General features: G+C 42.3%; 1 protein-coding gene across 2 annotated transcripts in view; it reads right to left on the bottom strand.

Annotated features, from left to right (window-relative positions):
• Positions 1-1,952: 1,952 nt before the first annotated feature.
• LOC115074200 (diphosphoinositol polyphosphate phosphohydrolase 1) overlaps positions 1,953-24,630 on the bottom strand; it is a 39,704-nt gene continuing 17,026 nt past the window's right edge. For both annotated transcript variants that reach the window (XM_029573448.1, XM_029573449.1), the window contains exons 2-5: positions 17,995-18,105; positions 14,216-14,260; positions 10,791-10,875; positions 1,953-8,189 (exon numbers count right to left, since the gene is read on the bottom strand). In XM_029573448.1, coding sequence (XP_029429308.1) covers positions 8,011-8,189; positions 10,791-10,875; positions 14,216-14,260; positions 17,995-18,105 — 420 coding nt within the window. In that variant the 3' untranslated portion in view covers positions 1,953-8,010. The remainder of the gene's footprint in view (positions 8,190-10,790; positions 10,876-14,215; positions 14,261-17,994; positions 18,106-24,630) is intronic.

Raw genomic sequence — 24,630 nt, 5'->3', positions numbered from 1 at the left:
ATTATGAAGGAGAGTAGCCATTGCATTTACACCTGTCACAGCTTAATGCAGCTTCTAGTACTGTCCTCTGTGCTGCAACATTTTGGCAAACCTCTCTAGCTAATCCTCCAAGTACTTTCTAGAAGCAAATCATGAGTCGCTTCAGAGCAGAGGAACTTTGACAACTCCAGTCATAAAGGCAAGTCAATATATATATCATGGCAGTACTCTGGACCATCTGCCTCCCAGACAAGCACAGAGAGACCAGGGGTGGCCAACAGTCCTCAAGAACCACAGGCAGGCTTGGTTTTCAGGATATCCACAATGAATATGCACGAGAGAGATCCGCATACAAAGGAAGCAGTGCATGCATCATCATTAGGGCTATCATGAAAACCAGGCCTGTTTGTGGCTCTTGACTGCAACTGGCCTCGGCTGACAGAATCCTGCAGAACTAAAGCACCAGAAATTGGAGTTTAAAACATGGACATTAATCCTGAGAAGCACTGAAACTAACTATATATAGAATCCATAATGGATGATTGAATACAAACACTTCAGGCCTCGCTTAACATTAGAACTTTTTAAGCACATTCTCAAGATTTCAGCCTCATGCACACCCATAAGTTACCTAATGGAATGAAGGCATCAGGACTGTTAGCTAAATCTCCAAATCCAGGCAGCAAACCTAGAGATCGGAATATTCCTCAGTACCACCTGCTCTTTCCCCATCTAAAGTATAACGAATAATCCTTGGCATTTACAATTTCCAATGCGCAAAATTCAACATCTCAAACTGGTTTTCTCTCATGGCATAGTGATGATGGCCCCGTGGTACACACCAATTGGTTGTCTGTTCCTAGTCATGCCAGATAAGTTTCATCACAATTTCTTAATAACCCTTAGAATTCAATTTAGCAAGGTCACATATGTAACACTATTTTAACTGGGAAGTTTGCTTTGAGAGAGAATCAGAGCATGCCCTTTACCAAACACACTTTTACAGCTAATGATCATTAAGACTGTTGTATTCAATCACTGCAGGGCTCCACCACAAAATCGCTCTGATGCAAATTCAGTCCTAGTCAACCACAGAAACATTCTATCACCAAGGAATCCCTCTTCCTACGCAAGTGCACAACCGACATTTTAAACTAGCCAGCAGGTCTCCACAAATATATCTGGCACCACCACGTAGACATTCAATCCTAACCAATTATAGCAAGTCTCTATTAGTGCCTGCCCTCCATCATATGCACTCCTAGCAAACTAGTTCTCTGTCTTAGGAACCACAAATGTGTTCATCACGACATCTTACATCATCATGGCAGACTCTTACCCTACACAGCTGCAACCAACAGCCACAGCAAGTAATATAAATATGGCAATAGAATGTGATCAAATCAATAGTCGTTACTGACGTACAACAGGATATCTGAACCATTTTTATGCAAATGCCAAGTTTCTGATGGAATCAAATATCTTATCTCCTACTTGGAAAGAATGCTTTGTCATGCTACTGTTTAAAAACCCATATTTACCTCGGTTTGTTTGTTTTTTTTAAAGTGGGGGGAAATCTTTGCTCCAGGATGTCAACAGGAATGCTGCCACAGTATGGAAATACTACTCGTCAAGAATAAGATTTAGCAGTATCAAGAGACTTTAGTCTGCAATCTCCTTCTCTCCTGTCCAGTACCACTGTGGATTTCCCTACTACAGTATTCTCCCTGTAATGGGCACTCAGAGCTTATTCAACATTTAAAAAAAAAAAAAGGAAATAAAATGACTTGCCCTTTCAATCAACTGGGAGGATGGTAAGAGAGCACAGACGATACTAATAGTCTGGAGGAAGGAAAATGCCATTCGGAGTCAACTTCTAATCAAAGAATAAGCTGAGATGACTTTTTGTTCAAATTATTAATTCTTGATGCCAACACATCCCTTTAAATTAGAAAATAGTTGATCAGGCATGGTCCAGTTACATTGTTTCATTTTTTTTTTTTTTTTTTAACCAGCGCAGTCAAACAATGCGCCGCTTAACTGCATGTTATCAATGTTTTACTAGTCCAGGAAAGATACTGATGGAATTTCAGGAACAACAAATTAAACATTTATTAACACGAGAAACTATCGATTGTTCCCCATCCCCTGGTAGCCGTGAATTCCCCTGCACGAGTTCCAAAGCCGCAAACCTCATCCTACTTTTAGGCTCAGTGAAGTAACAGCACCAGCCTGTCCTGACCCAAAACAAGCAGCAGTTTGGAAAGTCACTGAACAGCCAAGTTTACACATTTCCACTAAACAAGAGTCCAGCTAAACCTCTTTCAGAGCACATGAGGGGAAAAACATTAAAAAAAAAAGTCTTTTTAGGACTCTGGCAATGAAGGCATGCAACCTCTGATCAGGCTGTATCGCGTCAAGCGAGGCGAAAGTGCAAATCTACACACACAAAAAAATGAGCTGGATGTTTGGCCTCCCTTCCACTTGGACCTCCAAGGACGAAACTCCCTGAGCTCAACTTCCGCAGAGGATTTCCTTCACGGGGAAGATCAGAAGAAGTCTCCAGTTTTCTGGCACCTTGTTCTTTTTAAATCCAAAACAGAAGAAATTCTTAATCTCTCTTCCCTTTCCATGTCAGATCAGTGAATTCCCTCCCACACCGCATGCTCCAAGTACAATGTGGGAAAAGCAAGTTGAAAAGTAAGGAAATGTCACTTCCCTTTTCGATCAAAATAGGAAACTAATCTCAGGGCACTACTCCTGCCCCATACGCACATATCCGGAGCAGGACAGCCCTTTAGGGGCACTTCCTGTTCTCTGGGTGGAGAACAGAAATCATGCATAGCTTCCCACTCGGGGGGGTTCCATGCTTTTTAAACACAAGCTGAAGGGGTACTTTCAAGCATCTGTTCTGCTATATAGGACTTTGCATAGATGAGATCTTGGGGTAGTATAAAATTTGCTAAGTCTCACGTTTTACACTCCTCTCAACTTTTTGATACGAGAGCCCAGTTGGCTGAGCTCCTAAACTGCTTTGGACTGGCTGGCTGAAGAGTGGGGGAGGAGCAGTTCCCATTTGGGCACCTTCCATGACAAGTGTGAGCGCGTGCAGGGGGGTAGGACTACACCCCTCCCTCTTCAGGAGTCACCCTCCTCAACCAAGCCACACCTTATTTATTTAACTGCAAGAGTTATGACAAAGGAACTGTGCTTCTTTCATCCGGAGCATGGAAGAGCGAAAAACAAGACGAAAAAAAAAACCCCCAGGTCTCCTCATTCCAGAGGATAGTATAACCAGGGGCTAAAACTACTTAGTGCTCATAGTGGGAGTAAATGCCACTCCTGTAAGGGACCTAATGCTTGCAGCAACCTTCAGGAACCCACTGGATTATTTATGTAGAGACCCAGGACTCAGCTGGGTCCTATGTAGAGAGCGGTCCAGGACTCGGCTGAGCCCGATGTTCACGTTTAGCCTGCTGGCTCAATCAGCTGTTCAGTGCCAGCAGGAGTGAAGGCCCCCAGTGTACCAGCACAGCCACTAACCAGGACATTAGAGAATGCGCCACTCGGGCGTACGGGCAACTGGATGGGGAGCCAGTACCTGTGTGGACTCAGACAGCAGCTTCAGTATGGGTCTGCTTCCTCCTGCAATAACTGCCAGGCCACAGAGACCAGCGCAAATGCTGCCAAGGACCTCTGCCATTCCTCGGACCACTGATTGAGAAACATGGGTCTAATGAACAGAACTGGGAGTTCCCGGCTAATACCAGTCAGCAGCTGTCTAGATATTACACAGAGGCAAAACCGTGGATTTACAAACCCACTGTGATGAAGGAGTCTATTCTGCCAAATTTAGGACTTAAAAACCTTTCCAGTAAAAAAAAAAAAATAAATAAATTTTCAGCAAGTAAAAATTAAAACATTCTGCGTTAATATCTCAGGAAAATTGAAGCCGCCCACTTTACAAAGGATTTTAGGTCAGCCCTACCTGGAATTGCATAATTTATTATTGGCTTCATTACCCCTTGCCCGACCACCAATATCTGGAACAAGGAAGACCATGCTCCTGCCACACTTTCAGCTCAAACTAAGAGCAAGATACAAATGCACTGCTCTATGCTTCACCACACCATCTCAATTAAATATAGCCAAACACACACAGGTCAACACCATAGAAATCAATGAGGCAGAAGGAAAACGGGGGGAGTCAAATATTTAATTCCTGATGGGACATACCTATAAACAAATACTGAGTCCAAGTCCTAGAGAGAGTGTAGTTTGAGACCTTCCCCACAAATCGCACGTGGTGGTCCTGGCCCAAGATATCAGATTTTTGAGTAATAACAGATAGTGGGACTCCAGGTGGAGCCTACACCAGAGCTGGAGGCTGCTCAATCTCTTGGGAGGGGCAGGGACCTTGAAGTGTTGTGAACAAATAAGATGCTTCTATTGCAGATATTCTTAGCTGCATGGTTTTATCATTGCTCCCTTCTGGAAAGCTCTTCCTGTAGCTGACCTGTGCACTAAAAGGGGTAGGAAAGGATGATCTAGAGAAGATTCTGGGCTAATTGCGAAATGCAAAGTGAATTTCTACCCCAAATGTATAAAGTCACCTTTGGTTGCTTGGTGATGGGACTCATTACCCTTTTGGGTTTCTGATGTGCTACTTTGATATGCTATGTTTTTGTACTTCATGGTGTTGCAAAGTTGTGTTAGGACTATACTGAATGTGCACAGTGAATCGCAACAAAGAAGTACATTGATCTTAGCTTGATTACACACAAAACGTTCTACAAAATCAAACATGCCTACTTGTTACTATGAAATTTCTATTTCCATTCTACATCTATTACAGGCTGCCTAGCCAACTGAGAAGGGACTCTCCTACAGAAAGGATAGAACAGGATTCTCATCTGCTTCACAAAACAGCACCATCCTGGGTCTTCAAAGGTCTACGACCTTCATTACACCCCACCACAGGGGAGGCATGTTACAAAACAGAACATATATGCACACTATCACCCTGAAAATGCTGCATCCCAGAATTTGCTTAAAGTGTTATTTCTTCCTGTAAAAATGTTAATTTTTCTACATTTGTGTGCGCCATTACAGTTGGTATGCCGTCTGTTCGGAAGCGCAGAGCATGGCAGAAAGAAAAAGTGGCAAATTGTGATTTAGGGTGATCTGTGCGCACACTATCTTGTGTGACAGAACAGATGGTATGTAAGTAGTGCTATATAGTGCAACCAAGGAGCTACTAGAGTGATGTATGCATGCTGATATAGATTGGCTTTATGAAAAGTGTCTTGGGAACTGCCTACAATCCTGAGAATCTGTTGTGCTGCATAACAGAAAAGAAAAATATACGCAAGAACGGTTTGTATGCATTTACAAAACGTATGGAGCTGGAGAGATGTTTGTGCTTGTTCGAGAGGGGGTTTAATATGAATGAAAGGCAAGAAGTAGCTTAGGTTAAGATAAGAGATGGTTGGAAATGTTAGCAGGCATGAGTATTGGCCAAAAGGGTCTGATTTTTTTGTATTTTAAAGGCAAGTGCTTCATCTCCAGTGGAAAAAGCACCACTAGCCTTTTACAAACAGCTCTCACATGGTAACTTTAAAAAGGATTTGAAATAAGGAAGGCTGTTAAAACTGTTTGGATGTGATCCATCCAATACAGTAAAAAGGAGGGTTCATTTCAGCAACAGCTCAAAATGTGAAAAAGTTAAACATATCAAATTTGCTCCTATAGAACTAATGGAAATTGTGTAGCAGAATTAAACATGGGTCAGAAGGCTCCCAGAGAATCATAAAAGGCATGGATGCATTTGGATGAATAAATTAGTTTGTGGCCACTTGTACCGCTAGAGAAGAAAGTATTGATGGAGAGTCTGTGATCTTTATCCCTACGGCATGCCTCAAGCACCTTTAGTTGCTAAGTACCTAGTTAATCTCTCTCTGTACAACAGTTGCTACTTGGTAAAACCTGAGCATCTCCTGCTATGTCCCCCTTCAGAGGATGAATCAAATAGTTAAAAACAAAAAAATGTACAGCTACTAGGACCTGGACCAAGTAGCCACAAACAAATAACCTGGAAGTCTCCTTTCCCCAAAGTGATTTTATTACTTTCTATATACGTGTTTCAAATGGACAGATGTCTTATGGTCAATTATTGTGGGAATCTTCAGCTTATGACAGTGCAGCATGGCATGCACGTTATCCATTCCCACCGTATTACTTAAGTTTCCCCAATTTCAAGTTCTCCATAGCTGGCGGGTGGAAATAATCAGCAGAGTCAGGGAAAACTTCAGCTGAAAATATGCTTGAAATTCAAATCTACTGCAGACTCCACTGGTACAAGAAGATCCTGGCAATTAAGAGATTCCTTTCACATCAAGGTCACACTGACAAAAGTGCTATCAAAAGTCTCTGGCAGAGGGCTGCCTAACTAGAGAGGAGAAAACTCCAAGTTACATTTTCACTTGCATTTCTTCAATTAGATAACATTACTTAACTGCAGAGAGAGTTTGCCTTCCCAGCTGCCACCTTGGAGGGCATCAGTACATGGGCACAATATCTAGATCTCAAGCATATGGTTTACCTTGAAGGGTGACTGGAGATTCCTTATGCACTGCTGTCATCCATTCTAACTCGGAAGCAAGGTTTCATTCTGTGACGGCACAATCCATCTGTAACTGCAGATTCTTCAAGCCAGTGTTTAAGAAAAATAAATACACACACAACCCAGTTCAAGGGGAGGAAATCAGTGAGTAGAGCGTACTCCTCCGGCTTCACCAAAGGCAAGGCTCTCCCGTTGTTTCAACTCCATCCCATGTGAGACCCAGTCAGTTCCATCACCTCCAACAGATCAGTCATCTTCCTTCAATTCATATTCTGAGACCTACTGGAGTTCATTTACTTTAACTCTGTGTATGAAAAGTCCTTACGTCTGCCATACAGAGCAAACTCATATCTGCAGAACAGTTTTTTGCAGGATCATTCCCTGCAGATGGAACTTCACCTTGGCAAGAAGTGGTAGAATATTCCCAGATTTATGTGACAGATGGAACTGCCCCCCGATGAAGGGTAGCAAACACAAGTGTGTGTGTGAAGGGTCAGGTGTTTGGTGAGGGGTTCAGTAACAGTTGTTAGGGTAGTAATATAATCTGAATTCAAGGAGGACTGGATTCTGGTAGTTAAGAGCTGTATGTTAACAATATACTAACTTATAGGTGCTGCTAAGTCAGATGGGGGGGGGGGGGAGGAATGGCTGAGAAGGTGATGAGGTGCAGTAATTGATTTCTAGAACCATACATACATGTACGTATATATATATATATTTTTTTTTTTTTTTTTTTTTTAAAGCAACAAGGTAAATAAATCCTGAATTATAAACTCTTTTCAGAAGCTGCAAGGGCTTAATATCCTAAGAAATATCAAATACTTTTTCCTCTAACGTAACACCCCCTTCCATACACACCCTCCCAAAAAAAAAAAAAAAAATACATACATTTAAACCAACTGTTGGAACATTTCAGCACAGGTTCTACCCCAGTCAATACAGCAAAATACAGTCCATACACGAGGGGGAGATAGTGATTAAGAGAGGCGTGGGAGGGGTAGGGTATTGTGTGAGAGATGTTAGGGGAGGGAGGAGAGTTTACACTGGTCTCTCTCCCTCAGACATGTTGGGGGAACAGGGGGCTGCCTTGCACTGAGGTGCTGGTGATGTAGGGGGCAGAGGCAATGTACTTGCCTGTCTGAAGGGATAATGGGTGTGGGGCTTGGTAGGGATACTTCATGCACTTTTTTTTTTTTTTGGGTAAATACACACCAGGAAAAAATGTGCCACGTTACACTAACTGCAACATTTTCAAACACTGCCTTTGCCATCAGGTCCTGATCACAAAAAGGGTTTATGGAGTGAGGGAAAAAAAACCAAAAAACATATGAAAGAAAAAACAAGGGGAGAAAAGTGGGGTTCTCAGTCTATTCTCCAGAGGCGACGTCCACACCCGACGCGCTCATCAGTCATCTGATGTCAGACAGCGTGCTCTCATTGGACACAGAGTATGTGGCGGCCACGACTGGCGTGCCATTATTTGCCAAGTAACCTTGCCTCAGAGCTGCAAAGTAGGAGGCCTGCACCGGTTTATGATACTGTAGCACTTTTATAGCGTCGTCAATCCGGAACCATTCCCTTTTCCTTCCTGTGGAGAGAGAGGGAGGTTAGAAATGGTGCACTCGGACCCATGAGGAGAAGCACACTAAAAGCAGAGACTGTTTCAGTACTCACATGAGCCATTTAACAGACACAGAGGGGAAGGGGGCTGCGATATCGAGTTTAAAGTGCCAAGATGTAAGTCGACTGAATTCTTGAGATCCAAGTCCTAGGTTCTACCACTCAAAAGTTGGAAAAGTAACTTTCCACAATGCCCGCGTGGGTAATAATGGTGGGTTTCCCCAGAGTGAAGTAATATAAAGTGCAGTAGCATCCTGTCTGGAGAAAAAGGTCATTTCTAACAGGAATTCTGTGCTAGTAAGTGGAGAAGAGACGGCTGAGGGGGGATATGATAGAGGTCTTTAAGATCATGAGAGGTCTTGAACGAGTAGATGTGACTCGGGTATTTACACTTTCGAATAATAGGAGGACTAGGGGGCATTCCATGAAGTTAGCAAGTAGCACATTTAAGACTAATCTGAGAAAATTCTTTTTCACTCATCACACAATAAAGCTCTGGAATTTGTTGCCAGAGGATGTGGTTAGTGCAGTTAGTGTAGCTGGGTTCAAAAAAGGTTTGGATAAGTTCTTGGAAGAGAAGTCCATTAACGGCTATTAATCAAATTTACTTAGGGAATAGCCACTGCTATTAATTGCATCAGTAGCATGGGATCTTCTTAGTGTTTGGGTAATTGCCAGGTTCTTGTGGCCTGGTTTGGCCTCTGTTGGAAACAGGATGCTGGGCTTGATGGACCCTTGGTCTGACCCAGCATGGCAATTTCTTATGTTCTTATGTTCATTCTCCCTGCTGCATGTGGCCTTCCTTGCCAGCATAATCCATTCTAAAGTCAATTTAGGAAGATCTTGGGTACCACAGTTAAAGATTCTCAACAAAAGTGCACATCTCCACCAAGCTACTTAACTTCCAAGTCCTACAGCAGTGCCCTAGTATCTTCCAACAAGGAAGTTCTTTAGCTCATTTACTCTTTTTGAAAGAGAGCACGAGGAAAGCCGCTTGGGTTTTAATTTTAGTTGCCCCATGGTTCTCTGTTGCCAGTACATTTTTCATGATGGTAGCCCAGGTTTCCTTGCTAACAGCAATTTTCTTTAGTGTTGGAGGGTTCTGTTTGAACCTTTTAATAACTCTTGCTGTAGCAAAAGCTGCCTCTGATTTACCACTTGCCATGAATAATTTCTCATTTCCTCAGAGCAACATGTGCTCCAGTCAGTGCCCAGGCCCTTTGCCCTCCTCAGAGGAGCTTTGATCCATGTTTTCTGGCTTCCTCCTGCCTGCAAGATGCAAACAAGAGTGGGAGGAATCCATAGGGAATGCTAGGGAAGGAGGCCTTCTTATAACATCCGAGCCCTACAATGATTCATATCTGCAAATATTGGGAAAAAACCCCTCAATATATCCTGTACTGTGGGAAGAAAAGAAAATCCGGACTGGAATAGATCTCAATCATTGCACAGCAAAGGATGAAGTTTCAAGAAACATGAAAGCAAGGTCTGGATTGTTCTATTGAGTGAGAAAGTCATTGGGAACAACAAGGCCAAAATGATTCAGAAATCACAGTACTGGAGGCTGGAAACCTTTTCCTTTCTTACCAGTTCATGAAACTTCATGCCATGCTTCCATGAGTCCACCAATGTCTCCTACAAGTGTAGTTACCACCTTAGTTTCACTATTCTACAAATGAATGAATGAAACATTCCTGTTTACAGTGTTTATTATTAGCAATCAATTTGCTACAACCATGTGCACAACCGCTACAAGAAATACCTTGCTATATGGAGGCACGTACTTGCCAGTAGAGAATGCATTTATAATGGGCTCTGAAGTGAGGCTCGATCTTTGCTTAGGATTGTCATTGCAATTGTCACGACAGAGGGGAGAGGGGATAAAAATAAGGGAAGAGTCCTAGCAGCCTGTGAATAAAGGTTCTCAGCGTTCAAGAGGGCTGCCAAAGCTAGCTGCCCATTCTGAATAATAAAGTATATTAAAAAAAAACAAAAAAAAACACCACCACAAATAAGAGCCAACGCATTTTCAGGGGTTGAAAATTTCATAGTTTCACCTCATAGCTTTTTTTTATAATCAGAATTGCTGAGAAATCTTGAATCAGAAGTGAAAAGCAGAGTTTGGGTTATCACAAAGCATTTTTAAACCGCTGAGATGCGGCATCTCTCTCTCTCTGAACTTTAGCATAGTAATGACTAATTGACCCATCCATTCTATCCAATTACTCCAGTCGACACTGCTAAGGAGAGCTTCAAAGAACTGATCCGAAAGCTCTCTCCAGTTCTCAATGAAATTCTGGAAGTTTTGGAGATATTTCATAAAGATGATCTTGGAGTTGGATAAAAAAAATTTGTAGCTCAGTAAACAAAAAGTCAGCTGCAAGAGTGAAGGAATAAGGGAAAGGAATAGAAATCTGGATGTGTGTCAGAGCATGTTTTCATGGACAAGTACTACAGGAAGGAGGATATGGGGGGGGGGGGGATGGAGGCAGCGTGAGTAACTGAAATATTCACCATAGAAAGAAGTGAGAAACAGCCTTAACAGACAGGTAAGCATGAAAAAACTTACCAATGTTTACTGAATCCTCCCAGTCTTCCAACACTTCAGTGACAATGAGAACATAAACAAACGTTCTGTGTTTCCTCTCTCGATTCTGGAATGAAGAGAGGAGAGCAAGTCACGCTATCGATCCCAAACTACCAACATGCCATAGCAGATGTAAATAGCAGTGGTTTTCAATATTTTTTTCTTGGTACCCAGTGGACGAAAAAAAAAAAAAAATCTCCATGAACCAAATAACTGACTTGATTTTTCATAAAATAGACAAGCAATAATTGCTAGCTTTAACCACTTCATTATGTGTGAACACCTAAAAATTAGACATTAATGTTATTCAAGCAATTTTAAACAAACTCTTCCTGGCTCCATGAAGGTCTTCTTCTCAAACAGTCCCTTCATCTTGAATGAAAATGGAGGAAAGAAAGATGACAAACCAAAGAAATATAAAGCAGCTATTCAACAAGCAAAAAAGACTACATCTCTAAACAGCTAGAGCTATCAATGAGGCATCTAGGGAAACTTTTTCAGCTGCTACAAAAACTCCACGTCTAAACCCCCAACACCAGCTGCCATTTCTGATGATACGTCCACTGAAGATTTGTTGCATTCTTCTTGGAAAAAAATCCAAATATATATCTCCTTCAAAGCACCTCTCCCTCCCCTGTCCAAAGAGTTATTTAATTCAAACAAACCCTCAAACACATCCACTCCTCCAACCCAGCCAGATCTAACTCCCTCTTCATTGCATCCCACACTGTCCAAATTCAGAACACTCTCTCCCAAAGTAGTAGAAAAAAATCCTTCAAAGGATCGGTCATTCCACTTGTCCGCTGGACCGGATACCCTTCCAAATACACGAGGTGGCAAAATCTAGCCCCCGACTAACCATAATAATAAATGCAGTGCTGACCCAAGGGTCTCCCCCTAAAAAGCCCATAATTAAACCTAACTTAAAAAAAACAAACAAAAAAAACCACACACACACACACACACAACTACAGTCTAGTCTCCACCCTGCTCTTCCTATCAAAAATAGTAAAAATGCAGTCTACTTCCAACTCTTAAACTTCCTTGAAGGTAGCAACATCTTCCTTACCAACCCATATTCAAGAAAGGATACAGAACAGCATCCACATGAATGCAGACCAAGTGGCAACTCCCTCCCAGCCCTAAGCAGCTTTTCCTTTAAGGGCCTTGATTTGTGGAATGCACGGCCCAATTTTCTAAGAGCCTCTAATGATATCCTGTTATCCACAAGCACCAAAAAGCCTTTGTTTCAAACAGCCTTCAGTAGATCTCCATCAAGTTGGTCTATTTCAGTTTGGATAACTCGTTATTTGATGAAATGTATTGTTTTAAAGATAATTTCACAGTTTTTAGTGCTTGTTAATTTTAATGTTATGTGTTTTATTGTTGTAATCCACTCAACATGAACTTTTCAATATGAGCGGCATATACAATTTTAATAAATAAAATGTATCTTTCTGCTGCCTTTGGCCCTTTAATCACCACTCCTACTATAACAATTCAATGATGTCCGTACTGAAGACAGTTCCTTAACTGGTTTTAATCTTTCCTGGGCAACAATCATCCTTATCCAAAGACACCACCTGTGGATCACCCCAGGCTTCAATGCTCTCCCTGATCCTTTTTAATATTTACATTCATACGGTCCAACACAGAATGCCACCTTTTTGCAGATGACAATCAACTCTGCATCAAGATAGGTCCAGACAAAACCACTTCCATCACCAATCTTAATCACTATCTTACAGCAGTAGCTCAACAACCACAAGCTCAAATTCAACCCTTCCAAACCAGAACCCCTTACTAGCCCTGCCCTCCCTATCAGGAAGTCCCCTATATCCTAAAGATTCAATACAAAAAGTCTGAGTTCAACTAAATCACAGCCTCACAATGGAAACCCACATCTCAAAGATGGTAAGGCCCTCCCCTTTATGCATCTGTGCCAGATTCACAACTATTTTGCTAGACTGAGATACAGGCATTAATAACCAACTGCTCAGACTTCAGTAATTCTCTATTCCATGGCGTATCATAAAATAATATCCAAATACCTCCAACTCTTACAAAGCACAGCTGCAATAATTCTGGTACGAGCCAAAACAACTGATCAATAGACCAATCTTAAATCAACCTCACTGGCTCCCAGTCAGTACAATTAAAACTCTCTGCTTTGTTTTCAGGTGTGTAAACAACTTGGCCCAGAAGTATCTCTCCCAACTCCTGCTCATACACTCCCACAAGAGATCTTCATTCCTCCCAAATAGCCCTCCACTAGACTCCCCACATTCAGCTGCTATGCCCAAAACCATGGAACAAAACACCACCGTGAAACACTACTTCACCTTCAGGAATAGTTTAAGTCTTGGCTATTCAGGCAGACCTTTCCCTAAATCCACATCAACAACTGTGTTACTGCAACAGACTCCCTTTCTTTCACGGACCACTACAACTTCACCTTTTAATCGACCCTTCCGGACCGCCTTTGACTACTTCCTCTGCACTAGCTACCTGCTTTTTCTCAATGCATCAGCACTGGTGTATCTTCAATTACCCTTCTCTTGAAGGCATCTAGTAGTACCTTATTGCTACTATACCCTATCCTACACCCCTTGGATGACCACAACCATCCTCCCCTTTCTTCATATCTTATCTCCTCCCCTATATGTCCCCTCTTGTCTCTCCATGATCACTGTAACTATGACACTATGTAATAGGAATTTAACTATAAATCTGATTGTAATCTACTTTGTGACCAGCTTACTAAAGACAGAATATCAAATGTTTATAAATAAACATGGTATAAAAGATCACGCTGCGTTTCATTTACTTTCAAATGTGATATGTAGGCCCGTTACTCATGATCTCCTCTTGGTCACAAGATAAATGTGCAACCTGCATGGCAAGTCTGCTGTGCTGATTTCTCATGCGCACTCCCCACCCTCTCCTTTCCATCGACTCTCATATACACCACCTCTCACCCAGTGCTACCCACTCACCACGTCATGCAGTTCTCAGTCATTTTGAGAACACGGTGCCTATGCTCCCATGCCTCTTGGTGGTGATCATTGTGAGAACAGTGTGGGAGTACGGGTATTGTGAGGCTCACAGTACCCGAAACCTGCATTAAAGTATGAGTTAGTAAAAAAAAAAAAAAAAAAATTCCCCTGCAACACATGTTCTTCTCCCACCCACCCCCAAAAAAACAGCTTTGCAGTGTGAACATGTACAAGGACAGGGGATAGGAACATGACTTTGACCTAGTCACTGATGTCCAAGATCTACTACTGGGTCATGACCAAGTTTGGGGTGGGGGAAACAGTAAACTAGAAGGCTTTTCCCCCCCTTCAAAAGACAAACTATTGTAACATTCTAGAGACACATATATATATATTTTTTTTAAATCTTACCTCAAAAATCCCCACTAATCTTCCCAATGTGCCTTTCACACCAGCCTGTGGAGAGAAAAAGAAGGTTTACTCTTACAAGTGTCACCTGGTCTTACTCTAAGTCAGCATTTCCCAACCAGCGTGCCACAGAAACAAGTTATCACTGCCTGATGCTCAGGCCCAGCACCGGGGTTCTGCTCTCAGCAACAAGAGATACCAGTAGTAGCTCTTAATGTGCAGAAGCTCCTTTCTGAGCACGCATTGTCATGTATGCCTGTCCTTCCTAGCTACAGCATGCGTCCCAGAGTGTGGGGCATGGACAGCCAGGTCCCACTTTGTGTGGCGCATATTATAGGTAGCACTTCCTCCCTTCCAGCCTCTGTCTTATCCCCAAGGCTGAATGAGACGGAAAGGGCATGCAGCTGGGAGCAGCAGCAGCAGAAGAATTCTAACAAATGTGGCAGACAAGGTAACTACCCGAGCAGCTGCCTGCACACATTTTTTTCTCCTGCAAGAAGAGAAGGATGGAGTCCAGGAGTAGAGAGGCCTCTTCATGATGAGGAATTACGGGGACAGCATAGAGAGTCTATGCTGAGTAGGGAAGACGCAGGGTTCTGCAAGCAGTAAAGAGTGGAGAGAGCAGAAGCATCTGCAGGATGAGGAGCTGAGGCAGGCGAGTGGTGTGCCCATGTTAAGAAAGCTGAAAATGGAGTACAGAGCAGCAGAAGCAGAGGGGGCTCAATGGTGAGACTTCTCTGTACTCTAGGGAGATCCTGCACATTTAAGTGCTACTACTAGATTACTAGTATCTCCTGTTGATGAGAACAGAGCCCAGGTGCTGGTCTGAATCCCAGTATCAGGCAGTGGTGACTTTTCATGCACACCTGGCCAGCTGTGACGGCACACTGGCTGAAACACACTGTAGTAGCACAGTGGAAATGGTGGAATGCTTACAGCAATACTGAACAAGTCAATGCCAACATGTGAGAGTGGACCTTCTCTGTTGCCCATCAAATGTCATCTGATTTTCTTTTGCACAGTACACAGTTCTTACCTGCTAATTTTCTTGAGTCCCACAGATCAGTCCAGACCAATATTTATTTATTTATTTTCTCTCCTGTACCAGCAGATGGAGACAGTAGAAAAGCTTTACTGTCAACCCTCTAATGTATGTTTCATTGTTTTGGACCTATTAGTACTTGGCTTTAGATTGCATTGTGGATTCCATTCCACTTGACTTGCACTGTTTGGTTTTTTTTTTAAATATGTTTTATATAAATGATATTCAAAAAAATGTTTGACCTGAGAAACATCTTCATAATATTCTGTTGCCACAAGCATGCTTCACAATAGGGATGTTACTCTCCAGATGATGTGCTGTGTTTGCATCAAAAGCAATGCCTTGCATTCAGGCCAAAAAAGTTATTTTAGTTTCAAGAGACCTCAGACTTTTTGCCAGAAGGCTGCAATATCCTGAGCAGTCCTTCCAAACTTACAATGTGATTCAAGGTGGGCTTTCTTGAATAGCAGCTTCCTTCTTGCTATTCTGCCATACAGACCCCATTTGTAGAGTACTTGGGATATTATCATTACTTGCATGCTTTGACCAGCCTATAGCTCTTTCATTCTTGGTTGCCTCCCTGACCAGTCTCCTCCTCCAGTTTGGAGAGGTGGCCTGATCTAAGCAGGACTTAGCAGTACCATACACTTTCCACTTAAATCAACTTGACCATCTTCCAAGAGATATTGTAATTCTTTTTTACGTATCGTCAGATCTGTGCCTTTGCACAACTTCGTCCTGGAGTTCTTTTGACAGCTCATTGGTGGCTCCTAGTTGGGTCTTTACTTTTAAACAACAGTGACTGAGACTGTATCATGTCATGTGAATCAGTACAGTTTAACACGGGTAGGGCAAGTTCACTTAACATGTCCTTATGAAGACAATTAATTATGCCTGACTAAGTCCTCAGGATTGATGCAGATGTACAAGGGAAGGGGGTGGACACACCTAACCAAGCTATTCCATGTTTTTATTTCAACTTCAATGTCTATGGAATTCTTGAAAATATTTTCACTTGGCAGTTGTAGCCACACATCCTAGTCCACATCTAACAAACACCGATTTGATGCATATTACTTCTAAGCAATAAGGCAAAAGAAGATGAACATTTTGGAAGGGGATGTAGACTTTCTATAGCCACAGCAAATGCCCTGATAACATTGAGAAGTAGAGATCTTGTTGATGTTGGTAAGCAATATCCAGGCGTCTCAGACCAAGCAGTCTCACTTTGGTTGCCATTTTTTACAACATTTATTTATTTATTTAAAAACTTTTCTGTACCGTCGTTTAGTAATGTACCATCACAACGGTTTACATTTAGGCACGAAATATGTTTGGTTTCTAGGTTATCCATAGTGTGCCAATATTTACGGATACATAGATCAATAATATACTCTAAATGAGAAGTGGGAAGAAGTTACCATTTATATGATTGTCAGGATAATCATATATGTGTATACTGTTTTCATTTAATATTTAATTATGATTAAAATAAAATAATTCTACTTTTTAAATATAGGTGACTTTCAGCTACAACTCGCACAAGTATTTCCTGCATCAAGAACAAGCATGTCCAAGGTCAATGGAGCAAGAATTAACAGTGACTCTGATCACATTTCCAAAATATACCCAGTGACTGCACACCAATAGAAGCTTAGCTTCCTCAAACGTTTTTTGTTTTGTTAATCAAGAGGTGCGCTGCACAAAATGTTTCTTCATTTAGATGGGTCTTTATGTCAGAAAACATTTAGAAATGCTTCAGTTAAGGGAAGACCAGGGGAATCTACAAAGAAGCAGAAGTTGACTGAAGAACTCAAAATGATGTAGTGAAAAATAACCAAGACAAATGGCCTGAGAAGTTCATTAGGTACCTCTGTGGTGGTGTCTGATATTTTCCCAATGTGTTCCACATTCTAGTTCTACATTTCCCACCTGCTTCATGAGATCATCCAATGTGAATCCAGCAAATCTAAATGGTAGGAAAGTGGTTCTCTCCTTGGCTCATGCATAACATACTGAACTGGAATCTGATGTAAATAATGTTTCAAGGATCTAGGATCTCTGCACAGATGGAAATTTGGTCTCCCAGTAACCCCTGCTGACTCTAGAAATCCTATTTTAAGCCATCACACTGTGCCTCTGCCTGATCACAAGCAGCTGCAGGGCATTCTGCCCTGATTCTGCCTTCAAGGGGCTGCATTTTATTCTGTTCAAGGGCTAGAGTTGACCCTATGAGAAGCAGACTTTTCTGTGGAAAAATGTGGGATCTTGGGGCCAAGGAACTGAGAGGGATGGGGGAATAGCTTTACAGCCAAGTCCACCTGACAATGCTACTAAAGCAGCTTGTTCCACTCAAAGATGGCTTCAGATTTCCAAAGTTATTATTTCTAACTCCAAAATCTGGCATTCACTGTTAGATGAAGATACTCCACCTCTGTCACTCAAGTCTCTTTAGTAGCAAGGCAAGTTGCCAGACACAATGAGGCATTTTGCTGAAGCATGAACTATTTGAATCAAGATACAATAGCAGCCTTACTGCAACATTTCATAGGGCTGGGCAAAATAATCCATCAGCAATTATGATCATAAATACCATCTCAAATCTGGGTATTTGCTGGGGAAAACTTTAACTGAACTGCAACCATCAATACTGATAGTACAAATTCAATAAGTCAGGGTACAGCAACAAAGAGCAAGAAACAGCTTCTTCCCTCCCTCTCAGCTTCTCAGAAATACAAACCTCTTCACAGACTTCCCGGACGGCAGCCATGCTGGGCTCCTCCTCAGGTTCCAGGCCACCACCTGGCACTATCCATCTGTCTGGATACCGACTACTGCTCACCAACAGCACCTGCCATGGGAAAGCAAGAATTTAGATCCTTAGATACTCATTTCATGTAGCAGACTGAACCCAGTAAGAATCCTGGGGAAAATAAGACATCAAATTCATAGAACCAAACTTGTAAAGCTCGGTCAACAAAATCTACAGAAATTATGAAAGTAACTTTAGGCAAAATAGATGGTCCATTTTGCTCCTCACCTGCCATCATCTATGTTACCAAGTAAATTCTAGAGGAAAGTGATTAAGCACAAGATTCAAGAGCTATTTGAGACTCTTTCCCAAAATAAATCTAATCTAAAAAGCTCATCATGAACATTTGCATTCTCTTACAATACCCCACATGGTAAACTGGCATACTGCAGATTAGTCATGTTGTATTTTATTTTTCTTTTAAATAAGCAAAAATGCTATATAAAAAGCAGTAAAGCCTGAAGCAACATCATTGGAGGGTATTTGAGGAGGTTCATGCTGCACATACTATTAAAGAGACTAACTGCAGCCTGGCTGAGAGGTGGGGTCATCTGGGATACATACTTTATAGCCAGTATCTGCCTGGGGCAGGCAGCAGCAGAATCTGTATACGTTATCACCTTATTGGAACTCAGAACTCCAGGATAAACATTTTGTCCTTCAGAGAAAACAAACCAGGTGCAACCAGACAAGAGCAAGACATAGCCGGAGTTCCCCATTTTCCACCCCAAGCCAATAACCTGCATATCAGATGTTTATATGAACAACACTACCTCAACTAATACGTGAAGTTCAAGCCACTGAAGGAAAGAAGAAATATAAATAAATATCACTGGCAGAAGTCTGTTAGTAATGCAACAGGCATGACAAACATTTAATAAGATCTCAAACCGACAGAGAAATGTGTATTTCAAAAGCATCATGGTTGGCAGTAGAACAGAAGACAGACCTTCAAGGACCATAGTTTCCATATAAGATAGACCCCTAATACTGGTGGAAAAACTATTTTGTAGCTGGAATGGATGGTGAGCTCTGGCGGAGATACCATCCCCTCAAGCTCTCACATTTGGAATGAAAAGAAATAGTCCTGTTGCATTACCAACAGACTTCTGCCAGTAATATTTATATTACTTCTTTCCTTCAGTGGTATATCCTTTGTACCCTCTGAATGTCGCACACCCAATGATCTACAAAAATCCTTAGCAGACCAAGACTGTAGCCAATGATGAAGGGTTGCTGAATTTTACCGTTGTCTACCTATGTAGATCTGAGAATTTTTTTTTTTTTTTTTTTTTTTTTTTTAATAACTTTCAGGCAAAATGAAATATTTGGGTTGCCTGGGTATAGCTGCTCTATGACTTTCAGCTCGCACTTGTTCAGGCAACGGGTTAAAATATATTTAATTAAAAAAAAAAAAATGCAAACATGATTGCTCAACAAAAACACATACATGTTCTCCACAGCTGCTGTGGGAAGATAAGAGGACTATCAAAGACTAATAAAATGTCACAACTGAGTAAAACACAGGTCTCCATTCTGCCCCGGCAGCAATGACTGAATCTGGCAGATGACCGATTTTAAAGTGGAACCTTCCTTGGCCCTGGTGGTTACTGCTTTGCACTTCCACGTGGGAGCCCCAAGTTTCAGTCTCAACTCAGGACCAATGTAATAAGATGCAAGTAAATGAAATATGATGGCTTCAAAATATACAGCCACTTACCTACATCTTATGCAAGAGATAACAGAGCCACAGCATATTACATAGGTATAAAACTTAAACCATAACAGCAAAAAAATATTAACCAAAGAAATCAAATTTCCATTACAAATGAGAAGTTTCCAGCCAGCAATATAAACAAACATACATATGAGAGCCCATACACGTGCGCACACACTCCTCCACAAGACAAGAAAAAAAAATATCACTACCCTAAAAACAAAAACTGGAAGAAATGCTACAGAATCCAATAGGTCTTCACTGATAAGCTCAAATCCAGCACATATAATAAACCAATTCCAATTGGGTAGCAGTTGTTCACTGAAACAAAAGATCAAAAAACTTTGACAAAACCCAACATGTTTCGCCATACGTAGCTTCATCAGGGCTATTTGTATAGCTGTCCAGAAAACTTCATTCTTGAATCTGTACACACACACACAGACAGCCCCAATGTCCTCGCAAAAAATGAAACCAAAATAATGTTTGAACATAAAGGAGTCAAAACAACCCTCTAAAATAAACATAAGAAAAGTGTGGACTTACCACACAGAAAATTCAAAACCAGTAAAAGTTTTGCACAGACTCAGCACAGGTCTTCACCCTGTGATCCTTATATGCTGATCCACCTCCTACTGGAACTGTCGGTCTTAGTTACCACTGCATTCACCTTGGGCATCTTTCAGTCTCTCCATAGCTCTGAAATTCTTTAAGGCCGTTTCTGGGAAGTCCCACTCCGCTTTTATACTTAAAATAGCAACGTGAGCTGGGAATGCTCTCTCCACTTTATGCCATCCAGGACAGATCCACCCTGCATACGCTCTCCTTAGGCTGGTCTTCCCTTGGTCTGAACCACTGAGGCACTTGGCAGATAAGGGCAATTTAAGACTTGTTTTCTAAAACAACCTGATTGCAGGAGTTATCTACCTGTGACTGCAGCTCACCCTCCTCTTCATTGTGCCAGTCTAAGGCAGCTTCTTCCTTGGGAGGAGGGACTCGTGGTACAACAAGGACCGCTCCCTGGCTACTTCCATTCTGGGTTTCTTCCCTAGTGAGGACTCTCACCTTCGCTGGTGCCCCATGCCCTGGGCTGCTTTCCTGCCTTGCCCGATATGCCTTATTGCATCATTTTCATTAATTCAACTGAAAATCCCAGGCTTCCCGTTTCCTTGGGCCCCAATGCCACAGAGGTGTGCTAGGCCTGACCTGCCGCTGGGGAGAATAACTGAGTGGTGAGGCCATGCTGCTCTGCCTCTGGCCCAGCACCGCCCGCACTCCCTCCCTAAGCAGGTGGGGAAAGAAAGTGGCACACAGTCTGCCGCTAACCTGCCTCTGTGGATTTTTTTTTTTTTTTTTGAAAGGTCTTCCATTATCGCTGGGAACTGCGGGAGTCTGCCACTCCTGATTACTCCAAAAAGAGGGAGGAGTAGTCCAAATTGGTTGTCATCCCATTGGAGCTTCTCTAACTCGGCCTGTTCAGGGGGAACCAACCCACACCCTGGGTTGTTGCCTCCGTGGCCTTTCCTTCTTTCCTGCTGGAGGCAGAGGACTACTGCTGCCTTCCCTCCAGGATATATAGAGGGAGAGCATCAGGACAAAGAACGTGTCCCTCTGCTGGTAAGAGGGACAAACCAACCTGTCTGGACTGGTCTGACAAGATGAGGAGGAAGAGACTGTGGCCCAAACATCCAGCCACCTACGTTACTGTGGACTTGCTAGATTACATCTGGGCAACACCAACAAGCAGGCATCAACTTATTGCTGAGGAGTCTGCAGCTTCCAATCTGATGCCTGTGGCATCACAAGGTCATGTCTCCTTTATCTAACCCTTGTTTTCTCTTCATCACCAGGGACCTGATTTTACTGATCCCACTGCCACCAATATCACTGGAGGAGGGAGTTGCGGGTAAGCTCGCCGTCTTCCAGTAGGCTGTGGCTGGCAGGATCAGATGCGGGGACCTCGCTCATTTCCTGCCTAGCAAGGACATGTGGTGATTGCAGGAGCAGAGCAGTGGCTAAGAAGCTACCGAACCTGCTGCTCTCCCAGCAGTGCTTGAAGATGCTGATCAAGTTTTGAGGGCAGGGGCTACTAACCAGTACTTCACTTTTTGTTGGGCAGAGGCTACAGCTGAATATTTTCCCTATGATGCATCACTAGCGCGATAAAGTTGGATCTCTGCTCATCAACTCTACCCCCATGCCTTGGTTCTTGAGGGAGTGAAGAGGAGGGTAGTTTGCAATATTACAAACTTCCAACCCTATGCCATCCACTAACTTGATATATATCCCAAGAATATTTGCATTCTGTAATATTATTCTTTTCCACCACCATTATTCCAGGCAGCTGCCACCCTTCTCAGTGCCTCCAGGTGAAATGGATCCAGGCAGTTTCAGCTCATCTGTGATTCTCGCTATCATAGCTGTTCCCAGGGCTTCAAGGGTTACAGAGAAGCTGCTTACAGAATTTCAGAACAACTAAGAGTGACAGTGTTTGATTGATACAGCGCGAGTGTCCCTGATTGCCAGGAGCACTTTGAAATATTGCACAGCACATATGGGGTAAAGCTTTCTTTGAATCTCAATCATGCTGGAAACAGTGACTGCAGAATCATGTGATCTGACTTGCACAGCACTATAACTAGAACACTATACCCATTAAGAAACAGATTGGAATTTTGAAGATGCGTTTGCTAGCATAAAACATTTATAAAAGGAAACTACCAGCCAAGTACTGGTTAAAAGAAAACAGATTACCACTATTAAACCTTTTTTTTTTAGAAATATACTTAAACTTTGTGGTTAATAAAAGTCCCACATATTCCCAATATAGGGGGGGACCAGATTTTCCAGCGATTACTGCTGAGAAGAATCTGTGGAATCAGCAAAATCAGCTTTACAAGAATAAAAAAAATAAGGAAAAAATCACGATTAAAGGTGTCATGATTGGTTAGTCTAGCGATGCATGCTATACAGGCTCCATTCCAAGTATTTCGTAAGAGTTCTGGCTAACGCATTTTGCAGCATTTGAAGAGGTTTGATGTTAGCGTATGGAAGGCCCAGAAGTAGGGAGTTGCAGTAGTCCATCTTTGGGCAAATGGTTGCTTGTATGACTGAACGGAGATCGTGTGAGTATAGTAAGGGTTTGAGTTTCTTCATAACATGGAGTTTATAGAAACCTTCTTTTAGGATAGTGTTGATGTATTTTTTGAAATTTAGATGCTGATCAATCATGACACCGAGATTATGTACTAATGGCTGTATAGAGGACAGGATTGGTGAAGGGTCACTTGCAGGGGCTAGTATAGGGTTCTGTGGGTTGGATATAATATGCAGCTCTGTTTTTTGCAGTGGTGAGAGATAGTTGGAGGCTCATGAGGAGGGTGTTTATGGATAAGAGACATTTCTCCCGGAATAGTAGGGATTTGGCAATGGATTCATGTATGGGTATGAGGATTTGGATATCATCAACGTATATGAAAATTTTGAGGCAAAGATCAGAGAGAAGATGGCAGAGAGGCAACAAATATATATTGAAAAGGGTGGAGAAAAGAGAAAAGCCTTGTGGGACGCCTTGGGAGAGTGGAATATGACTTTCCTATTTTCACAGAGTATTGTTTATTGGCCAAGTAGGATTTAAACCAGAGGTAGGCTGATCCTGAAATGCCTATGTCTGATAGTCGGGAAAGGAGGAGGTTGTGGCTTATGGTGTCAAACGCTGAGGAGATGTCAAGGAGGGCTAGGATGTAACATTGCCCTTGATCTAGGCCTTTGAGGAGTTTGTCTGTGAGAGCAAGTAAGAGGGTTTCGGTGTTAAAATGCTTACGGAAACCAAATTGGGAAGGGTGAAGAATGTTATGGGTGTTGAGGTAATCTGTGAGCTGGGAGTTAACCACTTTTCCCATGATTTTGGCTATCAATGGAAGATTTGAGATAGGACGGTAGTTGGATGGGTCTTTGGGGTCAAAAGGTGGGTTTTTTAAGGAGGGGTTTGACCACAGCATGTTTTAGAGAGTCGGGGACTTGACCAAAGGTGAGGGAGCAGTTAATTATGTTGGCCAAGTGTTTGGCAACAATATTTGGAATTGATAACAGTGCTTTAGTTGGGATAGTATCAGATGTGTGGGTCACTGGTTTGAGGTTTTTTTTTAGTATGGATTCCACTTCCTTAGAGGATGTGAGATCAAGGGAGTCGAGGATGGCTTAGCAGTTTTCGGGAGTGGGTTCATGAGAGGGGGGGTGGTAGGGAGACAGAGTATGATATTTGCTATTTTGTCACGGAAATAGAGGGCAAGTTCTTCACTTTTAGTTTTGGCTTCTTTGTCAGAGAAAGGGTGGGGAGCAGATTTAGTGAGGTTTGCGACATAAGAGCTTTAGCATTGAACTTGTACTTGTGTATTTTAGAAGCATAGTAGTCAAGTTTTGTCTTGATGGTAGAATGTCTGAGATTGTGAAGGGCGGATTTGTATGTGGAAGCTTGCTGGGGGGTAGGATCTTTATGCCATGTTCTCTTTCAGTCTGAGGTCTATTTTCATTCTTTTTAGCTCATCAGCAAAGAGATTGGGGAATCTCTTTGCTGATGAGGGGACATATTTCATTAGCGATGTTGTTGGTGAGGTTGTACCAGGCTGTGAGTACTGCGTCAGGAGTGGAGCAATCTATGTCTACGATAGGGTTGGTGAGGGCAGAGATCAGGTCCTCTGTGGAGCACTGTGAGGTGGGTTGTGTGTAGTAGGAGGTCTTAAGGAGAGGAATGCATGCATGAGTGCGTGATCCGACCAGGGTACAGGAGTGCAGAAGGGTGACTTAGGGGAATGAATGCTGGAATTGACAAAGATGAGGTCAAGCGT

The sequence above is a fragment of the Rhinatrema bivittatum genome, chromosome 12, assembly GCF_901001135.1.
Source record: "Rhinatrema bivittatum chromosome 12, aRhiBiv1.1, whole genome shotgun sequence".
NCBI lineage: Eukaryota > Metazoa > Chordata > Amphibia > Gymnophiona > Rhinatrematidae > Rhinatrema > Rhinatrema bivittatum.
Note: the sequence above shows the minus strand (reverse complement) of the source record. Positions and strands in the feature narration are given on the sequence as shown.